The 19,075-nt window shown below is 31.5% G+C and overlaps 1 protein-coding gene across 13 annotated transcripts in view; it reads left to right on the plus strand.

The window, feature by feature from the left end:
• LOC143223138 (uncharacterized) overlaps positions 1-19,075 on the plus strand; it is a 143,328-nt gene that overhangs the window by 70,267 nt on the left and 53,986 nt on the right. For 9 of the 13 annotated variants that reach the window (XR_013012678.1, XM_076450670.1, XM_076450675.1 and 6 more), the window contains 6 exons: positions 427-565; positions 3,388-3,480; positions 9,516-9,602; positions 11,174-11,430; positions 14,356-15,371; positions 17,044-17,274. Coding sequence is in view for 11 of the 13 variants with exons in the window: in XM_076450670.1 (XP_076306785.1) it covers positions 427-565; positions 3,388-3,480; positions 9,516-9,602; positions 11,174-11,430; positions 14,356-15,371; positions 17,044-17,274 (1,823 nt within the window). In the remaining 2 variants the exon portion in view is untranslated. Of the gene's footprint in view, positions 1-426; positions 566-3,387; positions 3,481-9,515; positions 10,455-11,173; positions 11,431-14,355; positions 15,372-17,043; positions 17,275-19,075 lie in introns of those variants that run through there. The other 4 variants (XM_076450668.1, XR_013012677.1, XM_076450680.1 and 1 more) reach the window with 4 other exon arrangements.

Consider the following 19,075-nt stretch of genomic DNA (forward strand, 5'->3'; position numbering starts at 1 on the left):
AGTGCAAAATGTGGACTATTCACAGCTGCTGCTGTTACTAGATTGGTTAGAAGACTTCCATCTAGCTTAGCCACCATGATCCTCCTCTTCTTGCCTTATGGTTTGAGATGGTCTGAAGATAAAGGTTTGCCTCCATAACCCAGCAACAATTTGTACCTCCTGAAGTTTATATATGACATTAGGCCTACAACTTACAAGTGAACATTTCTGTAACAAATATCACTGAAGAAATAAATGAATTTATCATTATTTGGACTGGATTTCACATTTTTATGAAATAATCCAATATAACCTGCCTAATGATAGAACAGAATTCAATAATAAGTCAAGAAATTAGTAGGGAATTTTTAGGGTTAATTTTATATGTTATGACTATATGATATTATATAAAATAAGTAATAATGAAGAGGAATTTGTTCTGTGCAGAAAAAAGACAGATGAAAATCAGTGGTGGGAGTTGTTTGACCAAAAGACTTCTCGTTACTATTACTATAATCCAAGCAGTCAGAAAACAGTGTGGCAAGCACCTCAAAACTGTGATATTATCCCACTGGCAAAACTTCAGGTTTGTGTTTTTTGCATTTTCCTGACTTAAGCTTGTTTTTATTGAAAGTGTATAGCTAACCATAAAACTATAATAAACTATTAACTCTTTGTGGAATTTTAGGTACAAGTTTTTTGGGTTTTTTTCAGTCATTCTATGCTGCAAAACTGCTGCTGCTTCTTTGATGAATTCATCTAAAGTTTGGATTTAAATTTTTCTTTGATTGTGTATCATGTGTATTTTTATTTATTTGCAAAATATTAAAAACGAAGATTAAACAATGTGTATGAACAAACTATTAGTACTAAAAGTATTTATATATAATGTTATATAAGAGTTGAATCACTTATTTTAATTATTTTTAAAGTGATATAGAACAATAGTACAGGGTGTTCGGAAAGTCACTGTGCACTTATATTTATTAACAGACATGTTTCAATATAGAATATTTTCTGGCTAGCACTCTTTACTACCCATAATAATATTATATTACATTTTTTATGTATCTTTTTTGTTTCTTTTAAAGATCCTGAACTGTTTTTTAGAGTATTTATATTTTTTAATGGGGAAAATTTGATTATAGTGTCACAAAGTCACTTTTGATTGGTCTCAATTATAAACAATGTTGAAAGTGACCCCTGTTGGCATCAAAACAGGCCTGGATCATTCTTATTTTGTTTCTAAACACCACTATCAGTTGCTGGCTTGAAATAGACTGAATAAAATATAATTACAAAACTGCACAGTGACTTTCTGAACACCCTGTATTATTATATCTTAAAAAATAAGGTATAGGTTGTGTTAGTGAAACCCAAAGTTTACATTCAAAGGGTAACATTTAAGACCTACACTCCTTTGTTCAACTGTGACATTAGATTTTGTTGTGTTTATACTGGTCTTTTCTATATATGTGTGTGTGTGTGTGTGTGTGTGTATATATATATATAAAAGAATATAATTATATGAGCATACCTTGGAAATTGAAATTTTTAGAAACTTGAGCTGTGATAAAACATGTTTATTACCTTATAATTAAATTTTCATTCTTATTACTTAGAAGACGTTTAGAAATGTGATTTTTCTGTTTCATGTTTCATAGCACAAGTCAATATTCTGATTCCCGAGAAAAATGTACTAAAAGTAAATTATGGTTCATTTAGTGAGAAAAAGTAAAAGTCTGAAACAAGAATGAATAAATTTTAAATAATGCAGTTAGCTATTAGTTATAAAATAAAGTTAAAAAAAAGAAAAACTATGAGTAAGTGCTAAATGAGGTATGAAGGCCATCATTGACAAAGGCTAGCTCTTAAGGTTGTTGCTCCCCAGTACAATAGATGTATTATGTAAAAAAAAGATTACGTCTGTATATAAATATTTATTTCAGCAAGTTAAAAACAAAAGTAAACTATTAAATTACAGGAATGAGAACATTAATTCTTGTGGTAGAGGTTGAATTTCTTGTAGAAGAAATATACCAAAGAGTAACAAGGTGCATGATTATTCAGTAATTAAAGAAGCTAGTAAAACAAACTGTGTATGCAAAGCACAAAGAACAAACTATAACTTTTTTTTTATTTTTACTATGTGTGTGTGTTTGTGTGAAGGGGAAGTAATAACTGGTGTATTTGCTAACAGTGAAACATATATCAGTGTTCATTGTTAATCGATTTTTCTGGCTAGCACTCTTTACTACCCATAATAATATTATATTACATTTTTTATGTATCTTTTTTGTTTCTTTTAAAGATCCTAAACTATTTTTAGAGTATTTATATTTTTTAATGGGGAAAATTTGATTATAGTGTCACAAACTCACTTTTGATAGGTGTCATACTTCGACTTATATCTCAAGAAACCAATTTATTAAGACTTTGCTGTTGTTGTTTTTTGTAAGTTTTTTTTACTTGGAATTATGTACTGTTTTATACAATGGATGTAACATTCTTAGGAATGTGTGCTGAACTTTGTATGATCTATGAAATTTATATTGCCTGATACCTGGGACAACAGTTTTTACCATTATACATAGTTAGTTTTTCTTCATAGTTCATTTTGTTTTTACAAAGATTCACCAGGTATATTTCTAAAGAGCAATGCAAGTTTTGTAAAATACTGAAGTGAGGAATTCTAGCATATACAAACATTTAAGAGTGTGTACCTTTAAGCCTCAAGCTAGAACTGTATTTACAAACATATGTACCCCTTAAATTATAAGCTATGCACATGCACAGCAACAAATGTATTTAAATTAAGGCAATAATATTATTACTGTACTGTTGTGTATAGTTGGAGCTCTATATCTTTACTACTGACTTTAGGGAAAAGATATAATGTAATAAAAATTACAGAAGCTTTAAATGCACACACATGTATTTGTATGATTTAAAAATCATTTTAGTTTGTGGCAGCTTTAATGTATGTAAACCATGATTTCTTTATTTGTTTGTATAAATTTTTATTCATGTATTTTAGTATTTTTTATTATTCTTATTCTTCAACCAAAACTATTTTTTAACTGACAGTTAATGGAAGAAATTTAGGTTATAAAAATTGTTAGAAAACATTTGATGATATGATCTTACAAAATAATTTTTGTGTGTTAGTACTGGCATTCAATCTTTCAGTGAGGCTCTGTACCATACAGTGAAAACTTTGACATCTCTACTTCTCTGTTGAGAAACCAGGTTCAGAGTATTCTTTCAAACTTTATCAAACAGAATTGTTTGTAATAGAATGTGTCACAATGTTTTCTGCTGTTCTGTTATTAAAATATAATAGTTACATAAATATATTATTGATGCATTTCGTATGTCATCTGTGATATGTTGATTTGCAACTTACAGACATTGAAACAAAACACAGAAGTCCAGGAAGATTGTGAAACAGTATTGTTTAAAAAAGAAACTGTAGCAACACAGACAAGTTCAAAAAGACCTGTAAGTTCTTATATTTATTTCTAGTTTGCTTGATGCTAAACATTTTATGATTTCAAGTACTTTTCAATGAATGTTATTTATTCTTTTTGAGCATAGGTGTTGAGTAGATGGGAGAAAGAAGATATTTAACTTGAGAATATTTAAATACATCCTACAGAATTGCTCATGGTAGACTTCTGTAAGAATTCTCAATCAGTTGTGTCATAATGATTGCAGCAACTTCCACAATTTGGCATAATAATACATATAGCATGGTCATACGATTCCAATGGTAGTATGGTTAGTGAAAACCAAAGTAAATGAAACAAACTGTTTTGCAACTTATTATGACAGGAAACACTGATAAACACTGGCTCCATGATTCTGAAGCTTCAAATTCTCTTAAGGACACAGGAGGTCAGAAAGCTGTTTAGTTTAAAGTGATCTTAGAAGGTAATTAAAATATTTAAGCTTTTGATTAATCAAATTTTCATATTTTTATTATATAAAATGTTTGTTGATTTCCAGTTTATTAGATGGCTAGGTTCTCTCATATGAAGAAAAATGGCATTGTTTATGATTCTATACTTTATAAAAAATGTTAAAAGAGGAAACTTTTGTGAAACTATCAAATTATTTTATAAAGTTTACATATAAATCATTTTTGAGCCAATTTGAAGTTTTGTGTTAATGAAAAATGATTATAATAACATACATTAGAAGATTGATAGAAGTACAATTTAGAGAGATGTAAAATAAATATCAGTAAGTACTCTGATGGAAGTTCAACTTGAGAAAGTAGCTTTGTCTAAGCTTTAATAAGTTCTTTTATCAATATATATTTAGAAAATAGTTCTTTCTTTTTCAAAGATAGTGAATGAACTTAGTTGCATCATCATAGTGTTTGTGTTATTAATATTTTTTGGTCCACCTTTTTTGATCTTATGAATTTTCAAAGTATCATAAACATTTGTGATTGAAGTTTCATGTTAAGTATATTTTATTTGAGAAATTTTTTTTTCAGTGAATATTTCATTGAAAAATTATTTTTACCAAAAGCATCATGAATAAGTTCATTTTTTTATATAGAGTGATTTTAAGTACATTTTTAAGTTATGATATATATATGATAGAAAAAGTCCCTAATTATTTTCTCTTTTATTTGATAAGATGGCATTGTCACAGTCAACTGTTGAAAACATGATTTATGGCCTGTAGTGACACTGTCATTCAAAGTTGTTAGAGAAAAGTTTAGTACAGTGATTAAATATATAATAATCTAGTTATTGATAAAGTTATACTTTCTTCCTAATTTATAATTTTTTGTGGATGTTAAGCAAAGCTGTTCAGCATGTCACCAGTTTCCACCAACTTACTTGTGAATTTTTAGTTAGTATAATTAAGCAGACTGTGGTAAAAAACAATGACAGAGCAATAATTTAGACAATCTGTCATTTTGTAAATGGAGTGGTAAATTTTGTGATTTTTCATATGTAAAGATCTGAAAATGCTTCCAGCAAATTGTACCACAGATGTCTATCCATTGAAATGCTTTATGTATGATTGTCTTCTACTAATGCTGTATCTATATGTTAGATGAGAAAGAATTAACACACAATGTTTGATGTGGAATTGATCTCTATAATCAATGAATTTAATCTTTTTACTTTTGGAATGTGTAATAGTAGTTTTAACAACTTGTTGTTTGATTTAAAGAGAAAAAGAGGGGGAATCTGTTCATATTGTACCCACATTTGATTGCTAGTTTTTTTCCCTTTGTGGTAATACATAGCATTTATGATAATATAAAATAAATACAGAAAAACATGTACTTGTGAAGTGCAATAGTTTGGATTGGGAACTCTTTGCTTGGAAACTAGTAGCTTTGTAAGTAATATTACAGTATCTGTCTGAGAGCACTGGTGAGAGCGAATGGCCAGTGACAGATTTCTGTTATGTTTGTACCTAACGATCTTCCCTGCCTGAGAGCCACCTGAGTTGTGTAGATCTTAATTTATACTAGCAGGGTGTGTTCTTGATTCAGTGGTTATGGTAAAGAATGTGAAATGATAATTTTGTTGTTGGATCGAAGTTCTTGGATTGTACTGTTTGTGTATGTATGTGTGTTTGACTCAATGGTTGTACTGAATAACATGACAAGTTTGTAGTGGTTGGTCATGCCCTCCAATATTGATTGTATCATTGGCTTGAGCTTCTTGGGTTATATTGTTTGTATGTGTATTTGGTTCAGTGGTTGTACTTAATAACATTACAAGTTTGTAGTGTAGTTGCTGGTCATGCCCTTTAATGTTAACTGTTTTATTGGCTTGAGACTGCTAGGTTATATTGTGTGTGGTTGGCTCAAGTGGTGTGATACTGTAATGATCAGCTTAAATATAAAGTTTACTAGAACATGAATCTTGGTACTTTATTTATAAAGATAACTGGTATGAATTAAGCATCTGGATTCCTGATTAGTCCTGACATAGAAACATGTGAATTATTGTTTTGTGAACATTTGAAAACTATCTTATAAAACAGTGAGGAATTAAATTATGTGAAGTATTGTTGAAAAAGATGTGGATAAATAGTTTTTAATGCATGGTGTAGTGAGCATCTATTCGAGTGTGAATATGTTTAGTTTGGTTTACTACCAAACACAGGACTTGTATAGTAGACAGGCTTCAGGGTTGACAGTACATTATACATATACATCGGGAAATCAACCCTTCATACGTAATTTTGTAAGAATTACTAAAATGTATTTAGGCTACAGTGGTATTACAATCTATAGTTTACTTTTTTATTTCATATCACTGACAAAAGAATAACACCATATCACAACTTACATCTCTACTACATGTTAATCTAATCTTTATTTGGTAGTTATGCTGAAAGATGTGACATGATTGTATTGTGTTTGTTCATTATGTCTTCCAGTGCTGATTGTGATTTTGGCTTGATCTTGCTTTTAAAAATGCAAGAGTTAATATTTGTTTAATTGGTTGTTTTGTCAAGTTGATAATACTGCCCTTTTAATAATAAATTGTTTTTATTTACTGCCATAAATTATCTTAAATGTACCTTTTTATTTTGTTGTTTGGCTTTTGTAAAAAAAAAAGTATGTCAAAGATTGTTTTAATAATTTTGTGACATGTTATCCATTTTTATATATCCTGTGCTCACTGTAATTTTTCAGATGGTTTTAAAATTTCAGTATTAAATCATAAAATTGAGATTCAATACTATCATTTGGCTTAAATAGCTGGATGTAGCTTCTGCTAGTTATATACATTCTTTCTGTTCTGTGGATTGAAATTAGGATTGACTGCTATACCTAAAATTTTAGGGTCTCTGACCTGGTTTTTAGCTCAGGTACACATTAGGTGTCAGTTAAGTTGAACATTTAAGTTAATATCTTATATATAGTATAGTTTTGTGTGTAACAGCACATACAGGTGTATATAGCTAATAATGTTTAAGTTCAGTTTTTGAATACCACATTATTATAGAGCAAAATAAAGTCCATAATAACTTCTTTAAGATTATGATTGCCATCACTCTTGATAATAAAGCAAAATGCGATGTTATTAGAAATTGTAAAAGTATGAAGATAATACATTAAAGTTGTGCATTTTTCCTTTTTCCATTTTGGTATCAGACAAATAAAAAGAACAAAACTGGGCTCAAGCTTTTGCTTTTATGTGTGATGATACATGTATGTAAAAGTGAAAAATTAAAATTAAAAAGTCTGATGTGTTTTGAGTATGCACTGAAGTTAATTGAAATGCTAAATATGATAAGCCACATATGTATTGTAAAATAATTTTCAAAAATATTGAAATATATGTATATTTCTAGCTGATTGAATGAAATAATTGCATCACACCTTCACAGTTCATTACTATGTAAATGTCTCATGTTGGAATGTCCAACTTATTGAGAATGATTGTGAGCATCTGTAGCAGTTGACTGTAGGTGTAGCCATAGTGGAAGGCCAGATTTGTTAAGTTTATCCAGCTAACCATTGATAAGAGTAACGTTTCCTGATATGTCAATTTTTTCAAGCCATGCCTATGCTTACTTGACCATTGGACCTGAGATTCATGCAAATGTCAGTTTGGGAATTAATTGGTACATTCTGAATTCTGGAGCACTGTAGGGATAAAAACAAGGAGAAGATATCTATGAAGAATTCACTGAGGATGAAGGTGAAGATGGTGCATATGAAGATAAGTTCAATACATCACTGAGCAGTGATAATGATACTGAAGATCAAGAGTCAATAGGTGATGAAAGTGGTTGTGGCAGAGCTCAGGATGGGTCAGATCATAGGATGTGCCTGTTGACTGGTGTGAGCATCCTAACACAGGCACAAATGAGTCAGAAATGGCATTGGTGGAAGGCAAAATACTGATAAAAGAAAAGAAAAAAGAAGTTGAGTCATGTGACATCAGATCCTGTACTATCAAGAAACCTTTTATTTTTAGAGCAGTCTAGGGAACTGGGCATTGTTGAGGTCAAGAATGATGAAAAGAACATGCACAGCTCTGTCTTAAAATTATTATAAGCTTGTTTTTTGTTTCTATGTAGATGGGCAACTCAACCTTGCAGAGGCCAAATGTATGGCAGGATAACCATTCACAAATTCAAAGAGGATATCAAAGAGCTATTTGATCTTGGTGAGAGAGATACCTCTCATAAGAGAGTTCCAGGAAAAATGCTAGAATAACTGGTAAAGAAGTATTCAGGGAAAAATTATCTTCCAGCTGAGAGTTAAATCAGAGCAGAGCTAACTCATTTGAGGAAAGTATCCAAGAGAGTTGCAAGGCCTTCTAGGAGTTGCATATTTGTCACATCTTAGCTGTCTGTCTTTGTGGAGGTTGTGCAGTCACAATGACAATAAAACCAGGTGGAGGACTAGAGATGTTGAAGAATAAGTTCAGAAATGAGATTGGAAATTAGAGCTTTTTATCTGATCAAATGATCAAATCCAGTTTTACTCAGCTCAAGTGTTCTGATGGTAATGTTGGTCCTGAGGAACCTGTTGTGATATAATGGTTTTATAAAGCTTTGTCCACATCATTAATTAGGTGATGAAAGCTGTCCTAATTTTGCCTCTCTGATATCTGTTGTAATCATATCTGTGTTTCCCTATGGTGTCTTTGTCTTTCTATAAGTGATTTTCTTATTTTCCTCTCAGTTCTCTGTTTCTCTCTGTCCCTGTCTCTATTTGCCTGTCTCTCTCCTCTTGTGTGTTGCATTGTTCTGTAGTAGTATTGGTTGTTTGTATTGTCTCTCCTTGTATGTGTGTGTCATATAGAATTCAAATTAAGTTTATATCTGGAGTGTTAAAAGTTAGGAACTATAGTCACTTTAAATAATTTTACAGAATATGTTCCACTTGCTGTCCTTTTAATTTGAAACAAATTTAGATTAATATCAGGATTAATTCAGTGACTTTCTTTTGCTTTGAAAGCAGCATAATTAATCATGTGGTTGAAATTATGAAAAGGTAGAAATCACCTATGGTTTCAGACTTTTTGGACACGTTGCACATTGATTTTTGATCTCATGAATTATCTCAGTAACAATGAATTATCAAAATTATCATGGTTTTTGCAATAAGCGTGTTCATATCATTTTAAAAAGTTGCTTCATAGTTGATCATTTATTCTGTATTCAGCTTTTGTATAGCTGTAATTAAATTTAATACTTAAGAGTAATGTACTGTTATCTTTGTTACACAAAACTGTCAAACACTACTTCCATTTTGAAATGTTCCTGGATAAAAAATTTGAATTTTTTCTTTTTTCTCTCAGTATTTTATCATAAACAAGCCAAAGAAGTCTTGTTATGCATTATAAATGAATAAATAAAGTTTTTTTTAACTCATATGTATTGCTTAGTTATTGTAACTTCACTATAATAAAGAAGTCATTAGTAAGTTCAGTAACTACAGGCGAAATTATTCATAGTTGTGTTCATTTATTAATGTTATTTTGATTCATATGTTTTAATGTAATGGAACAAAATTTTTTTAATACTTTTTTCAGAGCAAAGAAGAACCCTTAACTAAATTTCCTATGGTCTGTGCTGCAACTCAGACCAGCCCTTCTGCTTCACCTCAACCTCGTCGAAAGGTGATTTATATCACATATGAAGTTTTCTACATATATCAAAACCTATATAAAATTTAATACAGTTCAGATCTAGCTTGTAAAAAATAAGTAAATCTCGGTCTATTTCTACTTTATTATCATACCTAGCATTAAGAAAATGCTTAGTGTATTCTCAGAACTATTATTTAGGGAAGCTACAGCTTTGTGTGGTTCTAATGTACTTAGTGGCATTAAAAATGCAACAAGTAATAAAATGAGTTGTTTCATACAGGTTGAGCAATAACAGTGCAAACACACCTGGATTTTAATCATGAGTATTCTCTGAAAACAATTCAGTAGTTCAGATCATTTTAATCAGCGTGATCACATGTCAGTATTTGAACAAGTTAAAACTTACCTATCCTTTGCTGTTGTACATAATGTGAAAGTATGGAAAAACTTTTATATGCAGTACACACTGTTCCTTCAGCTTATGAAATGCTAGGTTTTAAAAGTTTAATTTCACCACAAAGAAAGATGCCATGGCTGACACGAGAAAGCAAAGATCAGATGGTCGGGATGCTAATGACAGGGATGAAACCAGCCAGGATCACGCACACTTTGTGGTGCACCTTCATGCACGACAATGCATGTCCACACGTGGCAAGGGTGTGTACAAATAGTTTGAATGAGAACAACGTTCTGGACTGGCTTCCATATTCGTCCGAATTAAATTCCATTGAGCATCTCTGGGACATTTTGGATCAGCACATCCGTCATTGGGATCCTGCCTGTAGCTCTCTTGCAGTACTTCTGGCTGAGTGGGACATCATCCCTCAGAGGCAGATTGACAATCTGGTGACATTTATGCCACACAGGATCCAAGCTCTTTCGGTGAGAAATGGAGGACATGCCCGTTATTAGTGTTCTGGATGTTGAAATCCTGATTAAACTATTTGTGTGCGGTTTCTAATCAAATTTGAATATTGTGTAGTGCAAAGACATGATGATTTCATGATATGTACATTGAAAACTTATGTTTAACCTAGCATATTAAAATTATTTAACTGTATATACATTGTTGCATTTTTAATGCCTCCCAGTATGTATTGTCAAATTAAGTTTGTATGAAAAATGTCACTTTTCTTGTGGAAAAATAAATTATAAATAATCCTTTATTGAATTAATGCTTTGCACCTTAGTTTTTTGGAAATACTTCTGTACAGCACTAACTAGTTTTAGTGTGGTTTATCCCTGAAACAGGTTATAACTGAATATAATTGTTTATTACTTACCTTTTCATTAACATCTTTGCCCATTTTGTGTTAATATTTATTGCAAGGTGTACAACAAAAAACAGCCATTAAGTCCTGAACATTTGGAAATATGCAATAAACTGACGATTGCAAGACAAAAGAATTGATTAAATGTAACAACTTGAAAGCTGAATACATAGAATTGGTTTGTTAGTTGTTAATTGTTTTGTTTTGTAGATATTATCCTCAAAATGTTGATGAATAAATTATTTTTTGGAATATGTAGGGCAACCATCAACTATCTAAAATTAAAATTACTGCTTTGTTTTGAATAATGTTTAATGAATTGTCTCATAGCATCATCACCACCACCACCACCATCATCGTCATCACCGTTCTCACAAGCATGATTCAGTTTTGCAAACTTCAACTCCACATCACTCTTCCTTGTCTCACCAGCTTCCTACTGCTGGTGTTTCTAGAGAAGAACAGTGTACACAGAATCACTCCAGTCAGACAACATCACGATCTCAAGACTCTGGTCGTTCTAGTGATTCTGGTTCTATTTCACAAAGTCATAGCTCTCTTGAAAGTGGTGCATACTCAAGATTAAGGTAAGGTTGAAAACATTGGTTTTTATTAACAAATGTTAAATGTTGATCAGTAACACAAATAAATAAATATAAAGAAATAGTAAAAATGTAAATCAAAATAATTATTTTCAGGCAGTTGTTTTTCATCAAATCTGACAAGTAAACTTTGTTTGGAAATTTGAAAGTGCCTGAATAACTTTTTTTGTTGTTGAACTGCTAAAATATTAATTCTTATATTGTAATTAGATCATGAAATATGATTGACTTGTACATGTGTGTCTATGTTTTAAACTTTAACTTTTAGACTGCCAGCAGAAAGCATTTATCATATAAGTAATTTCAAGTCTCATTTCAAGAATTTTCTCAAAACAGGTGTTAGGTTTAACATAAAATGCTGGTTGTTAAATAACTGTTCCTGTATTCTAGGATTACATTTGTTCATTACTTATACTACTTTGAGCAGCTTAAAGACACAACCTTCCTCCTTGAGAACTGAGACTGAAAGAATGCCCTAGCCTTTTCATAGATTTAAATGGCTGAGAAAACCACTCTGGTGACATTCTAAGCTGATGATTAGTTATTTACGTTATATACTGTAATCAGAGTATATGAGGGACCATTTCAAAAATTGGAAAGAGTTTAAATGGACCACTGTGTTTGATTTAGTACATAAGCCATATCTCAGCAAAATAAAAAAAAAATATGGTTCTTAGTTTATATTTTAGTTTGTCAGTATTAGTAATTTGCATTCCTAATTTGTACAAAAGTATAGACTTGGTATTTTAACATCAAAAACATATAATTTTAAACTGCTGCAACCAACATACCATGTGACCCACTAAAATCTATATTTAGATGTGTTCTTTTAATATTAACTACTAAATTAAGAAATTAACTCTTATACTTTTAAAGTTTGAATTATAATCTACAACTGGATTCCAAAATTACTGATATAAATTCATAAAATAGTAGTTGCATAAAATTTTGAATCCAAGTCAACAAAAACAATGCATGGCCTTCAAACCTTGACCCATTATGAAAGGGTCAAGGAACACTGTGAAATCTATAACTCTGCAGAAATGTGTCACTTTTAAAAACTGTTTAACTAAATTTTTCTACTTTGTTGATAAATCAAAAATATAAACTAAAAAAGATAGTTCATATGCAAGATGTTAATATCTTTATAAAGTATATTATTATTATTGATCAGAAAGAAGTTTATGAATGTATTCTTTTTGCATTATAAAAATGAAAGTTTTTATTAAAACAGAATTTATAAAACTCTAAACACTCAAACTTCCAATGTTAAAAAAGAATATCTAAAGATTAACAACAAGAAAAAGAGGAGATGTATTAAAGTTTGTATTTAAATTGTGAACTTGAGAAATGTGCTTATTTTATGGAGATAATTATGTTTAAAATGATAAACTTACATTGAATTCATGCTTTAAAAAATATTGGTCGTCTTTGATTCAGGAAGTATTCCATGAAATTAATTATTTTTCTGAAGTTGTGCTTTTACAAAGATTTAAAACTTTGAAAGAAGAAGCATATGAATTTCAGAATGATCAAATGAGTTCATAGATTATATCTTGTGGAATAATAGGAGGATAATGTAAGAAATTGTGGAGAAGTCAGATACCCTGATAAATAGACTCAGGGCTATGTGGAAAGAAATGCTATTCTATGAAATATGTAGTAATATAATTTGTCAAGAGAAGACAAAAATACAAAATCCTATATGATCCAAGTGTGTTCAAAAGGTTGTACTGTTTTGTTTTGTTTTCAGTAGAGCAGTTTTTTTTTTTTAAAGTTTTCTGGTTATAGGGCTTTATATTTTTGTCTTTAATCAGTGTTTTGAGACAAGTTGTTTTCCTAACATTATCACTTTGTCAACAAAATTAAACCATAGATTTATCATTATATCATCATGAAAATCAACAATAAAGCAAACTGTGAGCAATATTTGGTGGATAACAATTGGATATTTGCAAAGCATAATAAAGCATTTAAGCATGAATCTTTCTAGTCAGTTATACCAGGTTTAAAAGTCATTCCAAGTGAAGGGAATTCATGGTAATAGGCATAATAATATAATCTGTATGTTTGGATGATTTTCAAATTAACTACATATACTTGTGATACAGTGAAAAACTCCTTACACTGTATGATAACTATGTTCAACCACACCTCCATCATTTCTTGTTTCTACATACAATGTATAGCAAATGAAGCTTGAGACACAGGTATTTGGACATGACTGTCAAATGTATTGAAGTGACATCTGTAGATGAATTGGAATGTATATTAAATTTAATAATGAAATATTTAATATATTTTGACTGATTAGTAAGTTGTAGAGTGGAAAAAGTGTGACAAGAAAGAATTTATAGCATTAATTTTTAGTGACATTGAACTATGAGATATTTCACTTGTAAAAGCAAAGGATAAGTAGATTTGCCACAAACAGCAGTGGTACACATAAACATAGATTCACTTAATAGGGTTGAATAAATATCATTTCAGGAGATCTGAAGTCTGTTTTTTTATTTTTTTCTCATTAAAATGTAATGCTTTTTTTCACTGTTAATAGTGAATGTTCACATTTGTCTAAATAAATTTTTGTAAACAGTAAAACTGCCTTTTTTCATGTGCTATGCTAGCTTAAAATTGCGTTGGAAGTTTTTAAAAATGTCATTTATCAGACACTGGTGAAAACAAACTTATGCCTACTTTTTTAAATAGGAATAATTTGGTATTGAAGTAGTTTTCTGTATTTCAAACTGTGTACTTGCTAGTCCAAACATTAGGCTAAAACACAAAGTTTAAGCATTGAGTCATTTATTTTGACAATAACTGTTTTCTTTTTCAATGAAATTTGATAGGATTATATATACAACAGGTCATACTACAAATATTAAAACATAACAAACGTTTTTTTCTTAGGACTAAGCCAGAATCTGAATGTTCGTTTGACAGTTTTGAATCTTCTTCTTCTACAAACAAAAAGTCTAATCAACAGGAGTCTTTGAGAAAACCTGGAGGAGCTTCGAATGAATTTCACCATCCATTTTCAGCATCACCAGCTCCACCTGTGAGCAACCCCATTACTAGAAAAGGGTCATTTGATTTGTCTCGAACTTCAAGTTTTAGTTCCTGTCGTGTAAAGAATGCAGATTCACCAAGAACATACTTCAAAACTGGATGTTTAGCCAAAGAACAAAGAAGTGGACAAAATGGGCAGTCTCTTTTCTTGTCTAGTCCATTAAGGAGTAATTCTGTGGAAGAAACTCCTCCTCCTCCTCAGAGGCGTCACTTTAGTGAAGACTTATCTGCTAGTCAACGGGAACGGCTTAGATTTCTTGATCATTCCTACCGTCCATTAGAATTGGGCACAGAAAAGTGTTTAATTAATGGTTTGTGTACACCTGGAGTAAATAGAAGGTACATATCACGAAGTGGATCTCACAGCACGGATAGTAATATGTCTAGTCCACATAGTCCAATTGTGCCTCATACTTCAGACTTCAGAGGAAGAACTTCAGACAGTTCTCCACAGTCTTTTGATTCTTCGGGTCAAGGGGCTGATAGTGGTTTGGTGTCCCAAGGAAGCCATATCTCTTTGGAAGGTTATCATTCAACTGTTCCTGATCAAGTATCATTGTTATGTAGCAGTAAAAACTCTAAACTTAACACTTCAACATCAGAAAAAGGTACAAAATCAACTTGTCCTCATGGAAGTAATGAAAATGCACTGGCCTGTTATTTTCAGAAAGTTGTTTTTTGTGAACCTCAGTCATCAGCTAAGAGTAAACAATCTCAAATTCCTCCATCGGAGAATGAAGAGCCCACTCCTCTCTTCAGTAACTTGGACTATTCAGGGCTGTGGGATTACAAAGATGATGGCAATTCATACTTCTTTCCTTTGCAGAATTTCCTTCTTGAAGAAGCCAAATTGTCAGGTGAGCTTTGAACTTGCATATTTAAGTAATGAACATTTTTTTTGAGAATTGATTATAATTTATGTACATTTATTTCCTGTGAGATCTTTCAATAAAGGGCAATTATCAAAATAATTCAGAACAAGGAGGATCTCATCCTTTGTACACAAAATATTTTTTTTTGTTATAATACTTTGTATTTGTATGCATAAATCTTATAAAATATAAAGATAGTGATCTGTATTTATAGTAATTAAAATACTTAAGTGACCTGTATAGAATACTCATGTGAGATGTTAGGTACATTGAGTTTTGAATGAATCAGATGGCCATGTGAGATGTCTCAGTGGCTGTAAGTTTAATCCTAAGTGGTTTGAACCTGTTCCACAATATGGAATACTTATCTAACACCTTTTGGAAAGTGGCACTAGATCTGGTGTCTCTTACTAGATAAGTCAACCATTAGGCTTAAAGTGTCTTTTGTACTAGATGTTAGATAAGGTCACACTACTGCATTCTAAGTGTCTACAAACAAATGCTCACAAAAAACCTTTACACATGGACACTACTATATGATGGATGACAGATCCATTTCCATCATATATTTTCCTTTACAAATGTGGAGGCATTGACCATACTTCCCTACTCCTAATTTCACTTTTGCATAGCTTAATAAAATTTAAGAAATTTCCTCTGTGCACACACACACACACACATACATTACTCTTTTCATTATATACTTTAATTTATTACTATATCAATTAGTGAGAGTCACATTAAATTGTGCATTTTATTTTTATAGTAACATATTAACATATAACTCAGTCTTACATTGCCAAGAAAGAAATGTAGTCAGCTCAGAGTAAGACTGGACTATTTGTGAATAAATGATGGCAGTGAGTGAAATGCGTAATCTTTTTTTGCAATTGTACACTTCAGTTAGGGCAAACTATAAATTGAGATCATATCTTTCTTGAGACATTATGCAGGTTCACAAGCTGTCATTATTTTCAACAGTGTAAGCCACTGAGATGAAGCTTGAGACTCCTTAAAATTTCTGTTTGTGTTTTGTAAGTAAATTTACTTAAACTCCATTTCCTTAAGTTTTACCCTCAGTTTATCAAGTTACAGTTTTTAACCTGATTAATGTGTTGTCTATTTGAATGGATAGGGATGTCTCATTTATTGTGAGTATACATGCAAGTTTTAATTTAGTGGACGGATCTCATATCTTTTCAGAGCAACTTAACCACTGAATGATATATTTTCAATGGCTTTTAATTCAGAAAAAATGTTACACTCAAAATTTAGATTATAACAATATATATATTTTGTAGAGTTAGTGTATGTATATATGTCTGTGTGTGTGTATATATTCCTGTCCTGCTTGCTAAGAAATGCTGTTATGCTGTATTTTGAAAACAATTCATAAAAACTGTTTTTTTTTAGCATTGATCATGCTAAGAGCTTTGTTTGTAATTTTTTATTTTTACCTTTCCTATAAAGCACTGTGATTTTGTCTGGTACTTTTTATCAATGCAGAAAGTTCTTTATATGAGAGATAAAATTGAGAGTTTGTTTTGTAACCTCTTCATAATGTTCAAACATTTAAAACAAGTTATTATAACTAAAGCATTTTCTGTTACGGTTAATTATAATTTGTTTCAGTAGCTAAAACATTTGTATCTTTCAGGATATAGTAACTTTTCAGACTCACTTTCCCAAAGTGATGAAGATTCTGATGGTGATCTTGAAGAAGATGATGGAACTTTTGCAGATGATGAAAGAATGAGTCAACAAGATTCCTCTTCAGAAGAAGGCCTAGATGAAGCTAGACTTATAACTGAGGATGACTATCGAACTTATGCTGAACCCTATTCACCTCCTTTTTATCACCAAGACCAACCTGACCGTAGACAACCAGGTAAATTTTAAAGACTACTTTGAGCTGTAAATGTTATCTCTGACAGATAGCATAGCTACCTACCACTACTGATATGGTATTTCTCTCTTCTCACAATGTTAACTATTTTTGTTCATTATATTTTCATGCATGCCACAAGCCATCTGCTCCTCTTTATTGGAATCAAGCAATTTCATTGTGACACTTGACATTGTGACATCTCCACCAATAAAAGCATAGTATATTTGTGTTGCATGTGACTTTCTCCATACACCTCTATCAAACTAGAATTTCTTGTTTGGCAGCACATTTTCTTTTTTGAGCTGATTTCAGTTTGAGATACAGTTTCTTCATAAAGTGGTTATACTTTTGTTTTCTTTAGAATTGCCTTAATTCTACATCATTGCAGTTGCCTTTCTTTTATATACCTTTTTGTTGACTCTTGAAGAATGAATTCTATAGTTAATATCACTACTTTAGGTGTCTCAACTTCAACAGGTGCTTTGTCTCAGTCCCCAGGTGCAGGCAACCAGATAAGAGATTTATCAATGCTCATTTGTAAGATTAAATATTACTTGGATCAATCTCTATCTCCATACTTTGCCTCACTTCTTCTTGAATGTTTTGAAACTGTTCAGGTAGATGAGGACTTCCATTTCTTGTTTACACCTCCTGGTTTTGCCATGCCTTCCCATACTTTTTCTGAGCATTCAGTTTGGCCATTGATGGTTTTTCAGACTTTATTTCTCAGGTATGTGTTGTTTTATCCCTTGTTCTTTTTTATTGTGACCCTTGTCCTTCCTTACCACATGAACATTCTTCCCAACCATATTTGGTTTTCCCCCTTTCTTTGACATTTAAGTCCATGCTGAACAATTCACTTCCATAGGCTTCAGATCAGTCTGCCCTCACTTATCATTCTGCAGACTGTCCTTATCTTGACCAACGACTGTTGAGTTCTGTTTTATCCTTTTGGGTGGTGGGCCCCAAATCTCCTATCAGTTTAACCTATGCCCAGTTTTACAACATACATATTACCCTTATGACTCTTTGCAGTATATTTTCACTATTCATCTCCTATTTGAGGTTCTTCAAAGAAATCCTGAGAAGTTTTTTGGGTACATCCTCTACCTAGATATTACATGCACACTTTACCACCATACCTGTCTTCACCTTTATTTGGATCAATTCTTTCTCCAAAAAATCTCTGTGGCACATGATGGTAATCTCTCATCTCTACCTTCATCTCGATCTGGATAGACTTCTACGTCCAATGAGTGGCCTTCATTGTTATATTGCCGTGGTTCCTGTTCCAGGCTCTTTATCCTGTGGCAGTTTTCTTCATCTGGTGATCTATCCCCTTCTACCCTCACCAACTGTGTTTGTCATTTGATCTAGTTGGCTGATTTCTGATTGTCACTTTTCCACTGGAATTTGTTCAATGTAACTTCTCATCAAATTCAACACCTCAGCTTTTACCTCACTCCTTGTCTTCATTGTCCATTGGAAAAATATTCTGTAATTGGGTATGTGGATCACATCTAACACATTTATCTTCTATTATTTGCATCATATCATGTTTTCATCTTCCTTGGATTTTTGCTTTCCACGTGTGACTTTTTGTCAGGCTTTTGTATGAATCTTAAACTGGTTAAGTGTATATTAATGTTTTATTTTAGTTCAGGGGCCTGTCTTTCATACATTCATTACATGAGTCCTTCTCTTTGATGAGTGATGTCTGTCTGGGTATTCTACAGTTCAAAATCTACAATTCTTGGTGTGGATTCCTGTACATGGTGAGGGGACCTCCCAGGGAAATTCT

The sequence above is a fragment of the Tachypleus tridentatus genome, chromosome 8 (assembly GCF_004210375.1).
Source record: "Tachypleus tridentatus isolate NWPU-2018 chromosome 8, ASM421037v1, whole genome shotgun sequence".
Taxonomy (NCBI): domain Eukaryota; kingdom Metazoa; phylum Arthropoda; class Merostomata; order Xiphosura; family Limulidae; genus Tachypleus; species Tachypleus tridentatus.